Source organism: Drosophila persimilis, unplaced genomic scaffold (assembly GCF_003286085.1).
Source record: "Drosophila persimilis strain 14011-0111.01,24,50 unplaced genomic scaffold, DperRS2 tig00000000-arrow-pilon, whole genome shotgun sequence".
In the NCBI taxonomy this organism is placed as follows: Eukaryota; Metazoa; Arthropoda; class Insecta; order Diptera; family Drosophilidae; genus Drosophila; species Drosophila persimilis.
The window spans coordinates 17,351,671-17,365,081 of NW_020825288.1; the positions used below are offsets into that span (position 1 = coordinate 17,351,671).

The 13,411-nt window shown below is 47.5% G+C and overlaps 1 protein-coding gene across 1 annotated transcript; it reads right to left on the reverse strand.

The window, feature by feature from the left end:
- Window positions 1-1,623: 1,623 nt before the first annotated feature.
- LOC6587825 (protein kinase 4) lies at window positions 1,624-12,985 on the reverse strand. The gene is made up of 5 exons (XM_026995484.1): window positions 12,919-12,985; window positions 4,787-4,880; window positions 3,488-4,670; window positions 3,184-3,393; window positions 1,624-3,120 (listed from the first exon to the last, which is right to left on the reverse strand). Exons 1-5 carry the CDS (start codon window positions 12,983-12,985, stop codon window positions 1,624-1,626), a joined length of 3,051 nt encoding a protein of 1,016 aa, XP_026851285.1.
- Between the last annotated feature and the right edge of the window lie 426 nt (window positions 12,986-13,411).

Sequence of the window (13,411 nt, forward strand, 5' to 3'; positions counted from 1 at the left end):
TGAGGTGGCCTGGGTCTGCAGCATATTTGCCAATTCGCCGAGATCCTCGGGTGTGATCCTTGCCCTAACGACCTTGACCTTGGGCTTGGCTATGGATTCAGCGAGAGTTCCAATCGATTTTCGTGGTTTCTTTGGCTTGGCAGCCAAAACCAAATGACGCTAGATGATCCTCATCCACAGCGAACACTGTCACCATGATCTGGAAGTCGGACTTGTCCAAGAAAAAGAAATAACTATTTACTTTGATATCCAATCCAATCCAAGTGTGGACCCACTGTGTGGTAATATGGAATCCCAACAATATATGTATGTATATTGAATATAAAATTGAATGTGTCGGGTTTCTTTATTCATTCATTCATTCTTTTACAATAGATAAAATGTTCAACAGCAATAAAAAATATTACACAAATTTTAAAAATGTAAATAAGTTGAATAAATATTGTACGAATTACGCTGTGCACGTTGTTGAGAGTTGATTCTGATTCTGATGCTGTGAGGCAGCACAGCGATTAGGGGGCTGAGAGTGCGCGAAGGTTTGGCCCTAATCGATGCGTTGGTTGTGCCTTCTGCAATTTTTTGTGAGGAATATTGGTTCCGTTCCAGCCACATTGGGGCATGTAAAACAATTAACAAGATGCGGAACCCGTTTCCAGGGGAAGGTTACGTGCTCTGGTAACTGGTAACTGGTATTATGTATTATCTGGGCGTGCGTTCATTCAAAAAGGTGTCTGGGTCTGGCAAGTTAAAACTAAAAACGAGATACATATATTGTTCCTTTTTCTTTTCTTTTTGTTGTTCCTTTGTAAATGGCATCATGTTCAAAATGGTGAATGGGGGCTCTGAACACGGCCGATGTTATTCCTATTCTATATATTTTTATAGTGTACATATAGTACGATGTATGGTGCAGATTGGATGCAGGTTATGCGAATGTGGTGTGTATGCATGCGTGTGATTGGTGTTGAGATACATTCATTGTACGATATTCATTCATACGTGTATAGTATGCATAAATAATGTAAGAACTGTGTTAGCGTTAGAGCTGAAAAATCGAAAGGCATATTATACTACAACATACTGCGCTCTACACATACCATAAGATTAATCGATATTAATATATGTTCAACATGAGCTTAACACGTATTGCAACAGGGCCAGAGTTTCCAAAGTGCTAATAATAAATTTGTAATTTCATCAGCGTTTTTGGGTTCTACTATACGATACGATACGATACGATACGATGATGATTCGTGTGAGTCTTAGCGGCTAGAGGGATTGTAAAATGTTGTGTGCTGGGAGTATGGGAGTGCTAGGCCTAACCAATGTATTTGTATGTATTGTGGGGGTGGGGGGTCGGGGGTCATTATAATTACATTAACGATATTAAATGGTATAATAAATAACTATAATTAGCATACTACATAGATCCCTCCCTCTCTCTCTCTCTCTCTCTCTCTCTATATATATATATATATAGCATGTATGTATGTATGTATGTGGATGTTGTCTCTCTCTATGTTTAATGTTTTATCAAATGCATACTCTTCATCTTTTCCATCTGGGAATAGTATCTTCCCAGTTTATGCCTATCTATATTCCGCTGCTGCTGATTAGCGACTGTCATTCGGCATTTTTGATCTCTGAGTTAAGATTGCGGCAGGCCTCTCTCTCCCGCTCCCGCTCCCGCTCCCGTTCCCTTTCCCGCTCGCGCTGCTCCTCCTCCAGTTTGAGGACCTTGCTCTTGAGGCCACACAGTATCTCGGCGGTGGCTATGTTCTTGATGGTGCTCAGGTCCAAATGTTGGCTATGATTGTTGTTGTCATCGTTGTCGTGCTCCCCGTGGCTGTTGCTGCTGCTGTTGTTCTTGTTGTGTTCCGCTTCCTGCTCCTCAGCATGTTGCTGCTGCTGCTGCTGCTGTTGCTGTTGCTCCAGTTCCAGGCTCCGATTGATCGCGCTGAGCAGCTTGTGCTTCCCCAGAGCCAAAGCTATGCCATTGTTGTTGTTGCCGATGTCGCCTCCTCCTCCGCTGCTGCTGTTGTTATTGTTCGAGTCCGTTTCCATGTCCATTGCGCGACTGTTGTTGTTGTCGTCGTACTTGCGGTCGTAGCCGCCGGAGAGCAGTTCCTCGTCATGGCCATTGTTCTGGGTGGCCTCGCCCGACAGGTCGTGCTCCACTTCGCGTTTTATCAGCTGTATGTCCGGCGTGGGCGTCGATGTGGGCGTGGGCGTGGGCGTGGGTGTGGGTGTTGGCGTTGAGCGTGTTGGGGTTTGTGGGCGGGCCCGGCTGCCATTTGCATTCGGGATTTGTACGAGATTCAAGGCTTCTTCATCATCATTGTGGCAGTTGCTGCCACTGTTGCTACTGTTATTGTTGTTGTTGTTATTGTTGTTGTTGTTGCTGCCACTGTTGGTCAGATGATGACTCTCCACGAGGCGTATCTTGAAGCTGTTGTTGTGCGTGGCCGGTGGCGGCGTCTGTGGCACAATTGTCGTAATGGGCTCCATGATGTTGCTCTCCTGCTGGCTGTGGGCGTGGCTGTGGTTGTTGTTGAGGGCGTCGTCATGCTGCTCGGCGCTCGGATACCGCTCCCGCTCTCGTTCCATCTCCTTGAGCCGCTTCTCCGCGCCCAGCTCCGTGTTGTAGTGCATCAGGATCTTGCGCTTGGCCAGATACTTGTGCTGTTTGCGGGCCGAGTCCAGCATCTTCTTGCTGTTGGCCTGCAGGATGGCAAAGGAGTTGTTGCTCTCGGCCTCTGTCAGATTGATGCTGCCGCCATTGCTATTGAAGTTGTTGCTGCTGCTGTTGTTGTTGTTGTTGCGATTGAGATTCTTGATGAAGGTCTCCGCCAGCGTCGCCTTCGATTTGATGTGCTCCCGGAAGCCGGCATAGCTGGCAGCTCCTCCGCCTCCGCCACCCCCGCTGGAGAGGGGCGTGGGACAGCGGTTGGGGCCATTGTGGGACGGTGACGGCGACGACTGGTGCTGGGGCTGTCCGCCGTAGCCGGCGGCATGTCCGCTGGTTATGTTGACGCTATGTGTGCCCCGCTCATACCGGCACTCGGTGCCGTCGCTCTCATGCGGCGAACTAATGTCACTGGCATCGCTGTCCAGGTTTTTCTGCAAGTGAAAGTCACATTTGAATAAAAGCGCAGATAATCCCCAGGCCATCCCCAGACCCACCTCTGTGTGCAACCCCTTGATCTTCATGGCCTCGGCCACCTTGAGGAACACCGGCAGATCCTCGTATTTAACGTTCACCTGGCCGCTGTACATGAAGTCGAGCAGTCCGGCCATGTGACCGGCCTCCACGTCCGCCATCAGCAGGATGGGGTGACTCGATGGGTTCTCCAGGAAGATCTGCTGGAAGTAGGGACTGCAAACAGACAGGACCTGCAACGACACAAGACAAGAGCGAAAAGAGAAGGGCGAAAGGAAAGGGCATTGTATGAGTGCGGGAGTTCTTGGGAGTGCGCCGCCTGTTTACCAGTTTGTGGGCCTTGAATATCTTGCCGCCGGCCGCAATGGTAACGTCCACCATTTTCTCGTCCTTCTGCAGAGAGTGGAAGCCGCGGCACATGTTGCCGTGGAAGTTATTCCACGACAGCAGATACTGGTCGATGGTGTTGGGATCTGTGTACGGCTGCTGCTGCTGCTGCTTGAGCGTCTGCTGCTGCTGCTGGTGCTGCTGCTGCTGCTGGTGGAGCTGCTGCTGGGCGGCCTGGTGCTGGGTGGCCGTGATGTGGATCTGCTGCGCCGTGGTGGGCGGCGAGCTGGGGCGCGGCGTGGGCGGTTGATGGGGATGAGCGAGCTGATGGTGATGCTGCTGCTGCTGCTGTTGCATGTGCGATTGCGGTGGAGTGTGTATCTGTGCCTGGTACGCTTGCTGGCGCGCCGCAAATTGTTGCTGCTGCTGCTGCTGCTGCTGCAGGGCATGCTGCAGGCCCGGTGGCGTCGACGAGGACGACAGGCGGTGTGGATGCGGCGATAAAGCCGGCTGGTGGCTCATGAACCGCTGCTGTTGCTGCTGCTGTGCCTGCTGCTGGGCCTGGTGGTGCTGCTGCTGTGCCTGCTGTTGGGCCTGCTGTTGTTGCTGTTGCTGCTGACGAGCATGCTGCTTGATCTTGACCATGTTCTCCTGCTGCTCCTGCTCGCGCTGGCGCATCAGCTCCTGCTTGATTTTGTACTGCTGCATGGACAGATCGTCCACGCTCTTGGACAGCTTCACCATCTCGCTGTTGCTGTTGAACTTGCTGTTCGGGAGCATCGGCTTCAGCTCGTATTTGTAGTCGCCAGCGGCTCCGCTGGCAGCTGCCGCCAGCTTCCGCTCGGCAGCCAGGGCGGCACGGTCCTTTTGCCGCCTGATCAGCTCATCGATGTCCATGTAGGCGCCGCTGGTGGCCGCGGCAATGGCCGAGGCGATGATTGGATCATCCTCGAAGACGCTGTCGTCGAGGGTCTCCTTCAGGGTCTTGGTGGACGAGAAGAGACGCAGCGAGGGATCGTTCACCTGGTCGCTGAAGTAGACATCCATCAGGGTGAAAAACGGCCACTCGCGGCGCTTCGGCTCCTCCGACATTTTGATGGCCTTGTACTCCTGCAGGAGATTGTTCCATTTCTTGATGATCTTCGACAGAGGCAGCGGCACATTGAGCTCCCGTTCAACCACGCTACAGATCAAAGGGAAAACAGAAATGGAAGTGCAAATGGACATTGAAATAGAGTGTTATGCAATCATATAAGCTTCGACTCATAAGCGTATCTGATGGATTGTCTGTCTACTTACGCCCAGGCATATTTGGAGGCATTTCGCTTGCCCGTGAACAGAGGCGACAGTTCCGCCCGTAATCTGATCAAAGATTTGACTTTTTCTGCTTCCCCTGCAAAATGAAAAGAAAAGAAATCAAATCAGATCAGATCAGATCAGATCAGCAAGGGGTTTCCAAATTGTATAAGAATGCGCCTTGGCCGTGGAGCAGTGGGCCGGCCGACTGAGGGCAATGATCTGAGAGGCTGCTGCAACTTTCCACCTGCCACCTTCCAAATGCAATTCAAGTTTAGACCCCGCTTAAGACCTCTTGGCCATAAAAAAGCGGCAACAAATTATAGAAAACTGCAACAAGCGGCAGCAAGGTGTTCAATGAACCCAAGGAGAGTGACTCCGAACCGAAGTGGGACTGGCAATCGGAATCGAGTGGGTAATCACAGCAATCATCTGAGACAGCGAATCGATCGATTGATCGGTTCGGCCATACGCGACTACTATATAGGCTGTTTGTACCCGTACCCGTATGCCTGCTATGCCTTCTGGCTAATTGCTTAGCAACTTTTACCCAAAAGCCCAAAAATCGAAACTGAAACTGAAAAATGTAGCCAAAAAAGCCAGCAGCCTGGCTCTCATCCATCTACTGTTGCAGAGATGAGCATGGGATGAGCTTGGGGGGGCTCTGCCTGGTTACATGGCTTAAGCCCATACATAGGTACATACATAGGTATTGTATGTATGTATGTATGTATGTACAACAACAATGTCCATAATGACTGAAAACTATTCAACGTTGAAGAATTCATTAGCAGATTTCACTTTCGCTCATGACGACGACGACGACGACGACTCTGGCAATCGCTTGTTTCTCTTCTCTTTATTTATTTACCGTAATTTCTACTCGTTCACTTTTTTCTATCCACTCGTCTCTCTTTCGGGGCTTTTGGGGGCTTTCGGGCAGCACTTCGGCTCTTCGGTATTTCTTGCCTTTTAACTGCGGTTGATTTCTTGTTTTTTTTTTTGTGGCTGGCTGGCTGCACTGCGTCCAAGAAGTCGCTGCCGCCACCTTGCCTGGGCCTTCGATGTGAATGTGAATGTGGATGTGGATGTGGGGAGAAAATTGTTTGCCGTTCGTCGAAGTCGAAGTCAAAGTCGAAGCCGGATCTAAGAAAGAGCTCCAGCTCAACGAAAGGCGGCTGCTTTGATTTTTCTTTGGGACCCCCAGACAAACTATAAAATATTTTTGGTCATTTCAGAGACCATTCTACAGACTACAGACTGCACGAAAAATGTGATGAAGAATGCAGGGAAGATGCCATCGGGGGCTACTTTCTAAATTTGAGAGGTATGCCCTGCCCCTGTGCCCTGGGGGTCGACTGGATGCGTCACTCGCCTGTGGAGACTGGTCTATGTCAAGGCAAGGGCCTTAGATTTGGCCAGATTGACATCAATCTTGTGGGATGGTTGAGCAATTCCCAAGCCCCCATTCGATACGTTTAACAGACTTATAACCTAGCCCAACCCCAAAAAAAGACGCGGCGCGATCGTTAACAGACAAAAATCAGCAAGAAAACGAAAAAAAGAAAAAAAACATAACAAGCCAAAAAAATATTATTCGCTGGCCAAAAGCAGGCAAACAACGCGCGGCGTCGTCTTGCCAAACAACCTCAACCTTCTGCGTTGCTCTACGCGCTACGAGCATGATCGTGACATGCTCAGGTTCCATGCTCCACGTTCCCCCCACAGCCAGCCATAACTGGAGAGGGGGGGGGGGAGGGAGGGAATCGCTGAGTGGTAGAGCGCTCACAAAAGTTTCACTTTCTTTGCAACAAGTTTTGTGCGTCTGCGCATACAGGCATGCCCCGTACCCATACCCATATGTGTGCGTGAGTGTGTGTGTGTGTGTGTGTGTCTCTGAGGTTGGCTTCTTTCGGTTTCTACTTTCCGTTTGCGCCCTTTTATGTAACCCAAATCCTCGCAGCAGCAGCAGCAGCTCTTCCTCTTGCTCTTGCTCTTGTGCTGTGGATGCTGCGGTGGCCACCGCTGCTTCTTTGGCAGACAACAACCCAATGGGTCTGTGTCTTGGCAGAGTGGCTATCAGGGGGCTACAGCAAGCAGAAGAAACAACGTTTACCGTTAGTTTCTCTTTTGGCCTATATTTTGACGAAGCGAAGCCACAGTCGTCGTCACCGTCAGCGTCGACGTTGAATGGTTGTTGTAGCCTGTTGTTGTTGTTGTTGTTGTTGTTGTTGTTGTTGCATGCTGATGGGTTCTTTATCTCTCTTTCTCCAACTCTATCTTTCACAGTGTGTCTGATTGTGTGCTCTGTGCCCACTTCCGTTTTGGAGGAGCAGAGCACTTTCGTGGGTCGAGAACCGGTTCTATTTTTACGCCACGGAACTGCAATTCCCATAGAAATACTACGCTTTTCGGGGGATCGCCCACATATCATTCGTAGAGGAACGGTTAAGGGGAGGAAGCTTTAAACATGATTCTGAATCGTTTTTTTTTGGTGTTCCAATCACGTCGTTGCCTTTATAATTGGCGGCCGCCGACTGATAGAATTCCATGTTTTATTGCCTTGGACTATGGCTACTTAGAATGGCTGATGATGGCTGGATGGCTGATGATGGCTGGATGGCTGATGATGGCTGGATGGCTGAATGGTTTGTTGGTAAGCTTCTTTGGGGCCCGGTTTCCATTGTGTCTCCGGCTCTGGCTCCGTCTCTGGCTCTCTGTGCTGCGGTTCGTTTCGTTTCGCTTGCTTTCTTTTTGCCACGCTTATTTGGCTTCTTGCACTTTTCTTTTTCTTTCACTCGGGCGCAGAGCAGAGCCAGAGCCTCGTACCTCGTATAGAAACGTAAATTGTGAAGGCTTCTTGCTTAATTCTTTGTTTGTTTGATTAAACGTGGAATTGTTAACCGTGACGTTTCGTTTTTTTCGTTTTACTTCTCTTCTTTTCTTTCATTCTTTCTTTTTGGTTTGCATCTCTCCTCTTTGCGTGAGAATTTCTAATTGGGTCAGGATTTGTGTAGGTTTCTTCTTGGTTCTTCTGCTCTCTCTCTCTATCTCTCTCTCTCTCTCTTTCTGGCTGCCTGCATGCCATACAACGTTGCAGGCAGGCTGAAATTAATGAAGCATTTGACGTGCCCTACTCTCGATCAGCTCTCCGTACTGAAAGTGATCTTCGGGAGAATGGAACTGGCTTCGATTCAATGGCATGGTACTCGAATTCCACTTGAGATTGGGATTGAGATATGGGCATTTCGTGCGACATTGATTGATGGGGAGATGGGGGGGACACAGTGCTTTTCAGAATAATTGTTGGACTTTTACCTTTGAAAACTCAAGCTGAACTTCAAAACCTCTGCCTGGAAAAATGCCATTCCTTAAACGAATGCAGGAATTCCTATGGGTATGGAGCCCCAACTTGGGCATTGATATGGTAACCCGATCTCCATGCCGAATCCCAAAGAAATTGTAGCCCGAGCATGAGGCGGCTTTCCCAGCTTAGTTTTCTTTTACTGCTGCTGCTGCTGGTGCTGGTGCTGCATTTCCTTTTCCTTCGCTTCGGTTCGGTTTGGTGTTTTCTCTCCAGCAGCCAGCATTGAAAATGCGCATACGCCCCATACGCCAGCTCCCAGCTCGAGCTTCAGCTGCAAGTCATCGACCAGGCAGCCAAGCAGCCAAGCAGCAAAGCAGCCAACGGCAACCTAGCGAGTGGAGTGCCATTTAATTCTTGGCTTTTACTTTCTCCCAAATGATGCACAAATGAGTCTGGAGAGGCAAAGCGAAACGGCAAAGAAAATACGAGCGGCACTCTTGTTTATTATGATATTTTCAAAAGAAAAGTCAGAGCTAGAAGAAAGTCCCGAGAGTCGACACAAAAGACAAAAGTCAAAAGTTGCTAATAGGCTGGAAAAATTCGCTGGAAAATGGCTGCAAAATAGATGATATAAAACCGAAAACTGAGCAGCAAAGCGGCGGTGGAGCGGTGGAGCGGATTAACTTGTTGTTGGGGAATTTTCTTTTGCCAGCGGACTTTTCTCTTTGTGTTGCTGCTTTTCCAATTCTGTTGCTGTTGCTGTTGCTGTTGCTGTTGCAGTTGCAGTTGCAGTTGAATGTACGCTAACCGACAGTGGAGTGGAAATTCCGCACCACATATAATCATGACCAGCCAACGTCATGATCATGATTATCATCGTCATCATAACGAGCCACATCATGGCTGGCAATCATCGTCATTATCATGGACATCACATCGTCAGAAGTAATTTAGGAAAAATCATTTCTTTCATTTTTCTTTCTTTCTTTTTTATGCCCTCCACTTTGTGCATTTCTCTGGCTGGTTTGGCTTTGGGAAAATTTTCGCTGAACTTTTCATGCATGCAGCATCGAGTCGAGTCCCCGTAGAAGCGAACAAATTTTGTGGTAATCTCATTGTTTGCGAGAAGGTTTATGAACCTTTACAAAAAGATTTTCTTTTCGCCCCTCTCTTTGATGTTTGTCATGCACTTGATACTCTGTTGCCTGCCGCATATTTTCTACAAAAGTCTCTGGCTTTTCGAAAGTGCAACAGCGATTTGTGGCAACAGCAAACATTTACCATTTACCATTTACCATTTACCAATGAACATTTGCCTGTTTGCATTTTCTAATTGCTGTTATGATTTAACGGACTGCTAATGAGGGGAAGAGCGAAAATCACTTTTGATTTCAGCAATCTCAGAGTCCAGCTCCTCCCCATTAATATTCTTATCATGGCGGGGCATATCATTGGCACAGCCAACGCTAACTGTAGGCGAGTATATAGACAGACATATATATAGTATCTACCTGATTCAAGAGCTGTCGGCTTGCCGTTCGGGCTCGGGTTCGGTTCGGCTCACATGAGAAACTTTCACTTTGCGCCGTCAGAAGCAACAGCAAAAGCGAAGCAACAATAAAAACCCAAAGCTCTAATGTTAATGTAAATAGCGGTAAGAGCCGCCAACCCGTACACCCATACACACACACACACACACACACACACACACACAGATACACATACGCATAGCATTACGTGCTTGAGATACGTCAGAGCAGATAGATACTCTCGTTTATTGAAACAAAGAAAGAAAAAAGAAAAGAAACCCCAAACAGATGCATTCAAATGCCAAATCATTTATTAAAAAAACTACTATGGTTGGCCCAACTTCAAGAGAAATACAATAATAATAAAAATCAAATTAAATTGCGGCATCTTACATAAAAAAAAAAAAAACTTAACCTTCCCCACACACGAAACCCACAAAATGGTTTCATATATATTTTTTTTTTTTTCGTTTTTCTCTCTGGGTTTTTTTGCGCCCTCGCCCTCGCTCCTACCACAATTATCCACTCGAAATGTGGAATGACTTGTACTTAATCATAAATATTCGTATATGTATTCGAAATTAGTTTGGTAACTTTCTATCGTTATTGGACAGGCGACTGCTATTACTCATCTGTATAAGTCTGTTGTCCCGATTGGATCTCTCAGCATCTCTTCAATTTCTGGGTCACTTCTTTTTGCCTATTATTCAATTGGCAGACCACAAAAGGTGCTCCCTGCCACGGGGGAGGCACTCTTCCGCTGGTGGGGCCACAATGGAGGAAAAACCTAAAGTGAAAGTTCTAATAAACCAGCGGGTACGAGCTCCGGCCGGCCACAATCAAAATATGCAACAGAGCGCGCAAAGGGGGGCTGGAGAGGGAGCTGCCACTGTGTTGTGGTAGTCCGTGGAGTAGAGTGTGCGAAAGAAAGGCAAAAGAAACACCGATGAATGGAGCGGATGGTTGTTAAAATAAAATTAAGCATTCCTTTTTGCGCAGAGTCTGTCTTTTCTATTTCAGGGCGAACAATACTGTCTGATTCTTTCTTTATCTTTCAGTAATTCCGAATTAATTGCAACTTCATCAGTGAAATGTATCCATTTCGCACTGGCCATCGATCAACCCAGGGGCTGCCGCCCCCCCGCTCCCTGGGGCGGGGAAAGCCTCTTCGCCTGCCACTTCTTGCGGCGATTGCATAAAACATACTGTTGGCTCCCAAAAACGCAAGCATTACAAAAGAATTAATAAGCAATTGCATAATGGAGGAGGCTACGTGTGGGACTAGGAAGCGAACTACTAAAACCTAGAAAATAAAGAAAAGAAAAGAAAGCAAGAGCTGAGGGGTATCTGTCGTATAGTCGTATAGATTGGGCTACAACTTTTCCCAACAAGTGGAGTGGCTAATGACATTGGCCAGATAGATCCGATGCTGCGGTAACTTTCGAGACGAATGACAAGATACAAGATACTGCCAGGTATTGCATAATGTGCCATACGAAAATAGAAAACAGAGAAACAGAAACAGAAACAGAAACATCGACAACAATCGAAAAACAGGGGAAAAGGGGTAAAGGGGCAAATAACGCCGCTGAAGAAATTGATGTATGTCTGTCAGTAATATCATTTGTAGCGGTTTATCAGCCAACGGTATTATTGGGCAACCTCCACTCTCCACTCCACTCGACAACCCCCTTTGATGGCCGCCAAACGCCAACATTTAAACTATTTTCTTGTTATGTACTTCAGCCGCAAAAAGATACAAATTTTGGCAACACTTTGGATTTTTTGACGAACACAAAACCCGATGAGTCATTCTAGATAATTAATGATAAACAATAAACAATAAAATCACAATCGAACGACCAGAAACCCGAAACAGACCGAACAGACAACATTGCGTATACGCAACATGGGCCAGCATCGAGTTTTTTTTGGGAGTTCGAGAGAGATCCACACGCGTCGCGTTGCCTCGCGTCGTGCAGGAACTGTTGCAATCCCCCTGGCCTTTCGGTCTTTCTCTGTCTGCTAGCTGTGGGACATTGAACTCGAAACAGCAAAAGTTTTTGTAAACAAAACTCGATTATGCAAGAGCCTTAATTATAATGGAAATGGAAATGCCACAAACATACAACAGACATACAGAAACTTGCAGTTTGGTTTGGCTGCTATTTCTGCCTCTGACTGACTCTGGCTCTGACTCTTGCCTGTTGTTGATTCGAAGCCAAAATTGAAGGCTAAGCGTGTTGAGATTGGCAATTGGTGAGGGATACTCCTTTCTGTTTAGCCATTTGCATGGCTCTGAAAACTGGGTCAATTTTTGACAGGACCAGGACTCATGGACAACATTCACCCCGAGAGAGAGAAGAAAAGAGAAGCAAAGACTTTTAATAGCCAAGAGAAGAGAAATTAATGAACGGCACAAAGGAAACATAAATTCTGCAGCTGGAAAGGGACTCACAGAAGCCACAGATACAGCCAGAGAGGCAGAAGGCAGAAGGCAGCGTCGGCTGTCGACGAGAAAGAAAAAAACGAAGCAACGAAGCAACGAAGCAACAACTTTCACCTATTAATATTCGTGTCGTACAAACGGCAGAAGCGAGCTGCCGTCAGGCAGTGAAAGAGGCAGCGGACAGAGACAGCAGACAGCAGACGGCAGCGAGTAGAAGCAGCAGCAGCAGCAGAAGAAGAAAAGACAACGACTGCTACTAGTCGACTGCTGGCGATGCTCAACAAAAGCCACATCGCATCGCATCGCCATCCGCCGCTTGGCTGGCTGTGACAGAGCCTCCAAACTGGCTGCAGCTCCAACTCCGACTCCGATTCCGATACCGACTGCCACTGGATGAGCATGAGAGCCGCCCACCCCCCTTCCTCTGTGGCATGAAAACTTTCTATAAAAAAGTTGTTTTTGCTTTTTGTTTTGTAAATTTCTTTCTTGCTCTGCAGGTTGCCTGCTCGGCGGCTCAGCGGCTCAGCGGCTCGACTTGGATTGTTTGTTTGTTGCTTTCGCCGTGCATTCTGCGGAATGACTTGCAAGAGGGCAAAAGGTGGGGGAGGAGAGTGTCTAATCGAGCCACCCCTTAACCCCAAGTGTGGGCGATACGAGTTTCGAGTCTCTAATTGATAGAACAAGTTTGGTTAAAGGACAGTAGATGGTTAAGAGCAGCATTGGGTAGTATAAGAATTATTAAGTATACGCAACCAGGTACCCATATCTAAAGGAATCATAGTGTTCATAGTGTTTCGAAGGCTAGGACCTCCTCTGTCTCTCTCTCGCTCTCTGTGTGTGTTCAACTTACAACAATATCTGGTTGAGTACTGGCAGTTTGCATTGACTGTTGGTGTCATAATCTCGTTGGCAGCCATATCCAATTTCAATTGCCACAGGTTCTCGATGATAGTATCCTTGCTGTATCCTTGCTGGCTGGCTGGCTGGCTGGCTGGCTGGCTGGCTCGGTGGTAATCCAAATTTCTTTGATTCGATTTTGATAGTTTTCTCTTGAGGCTGAGACTTATTTGGTTTGCCTGCTGCTGGTTGTCATTGTACGATGGCAATATTTATAATTCAAGTGGCACTCACGCACACCTTGGAGCAGCCCCGAAAAATCACTTTCACTTTTGCCTTGGCGTTTTGATATGCGGAGAACACAAGACGACGACGATGATGATCGGTCTGGTCGTTACCAAAGACTGGGTAGAAAACTATAAACCATCCGCAAAGTCAAGAGAAGTCAACATTTTGATTGCATTTCGGATGGCATGGTGCTGCAGATGCACACCTTACTATATATA

Excerpts from the sequence above, each read along its gene's own strand:
- LOC6587825 (XM_026995484.1), bottom strand. The coding sequence starts at position 12,985 with ATGGCTGCCAACGAGATTATGACACCAACAGTCAATGCAAACTGCCAG. Across the intron at positions 4,881-12,918 it reads GTACTCAACCAGATATTGTT|GGGAAGCAGAAAAAGTCAAA; the intron begins GTAAGTTGAACA and ends TTCATTTTGCAG. Across the intron at positions 3,121-3,183 it reads TCAAGGGGTTGCACACAGAG|AAAAACCTGGACAGCGATGC; the intron begins GTGGGTCTGGGG and ends TTTCACTTGCAG.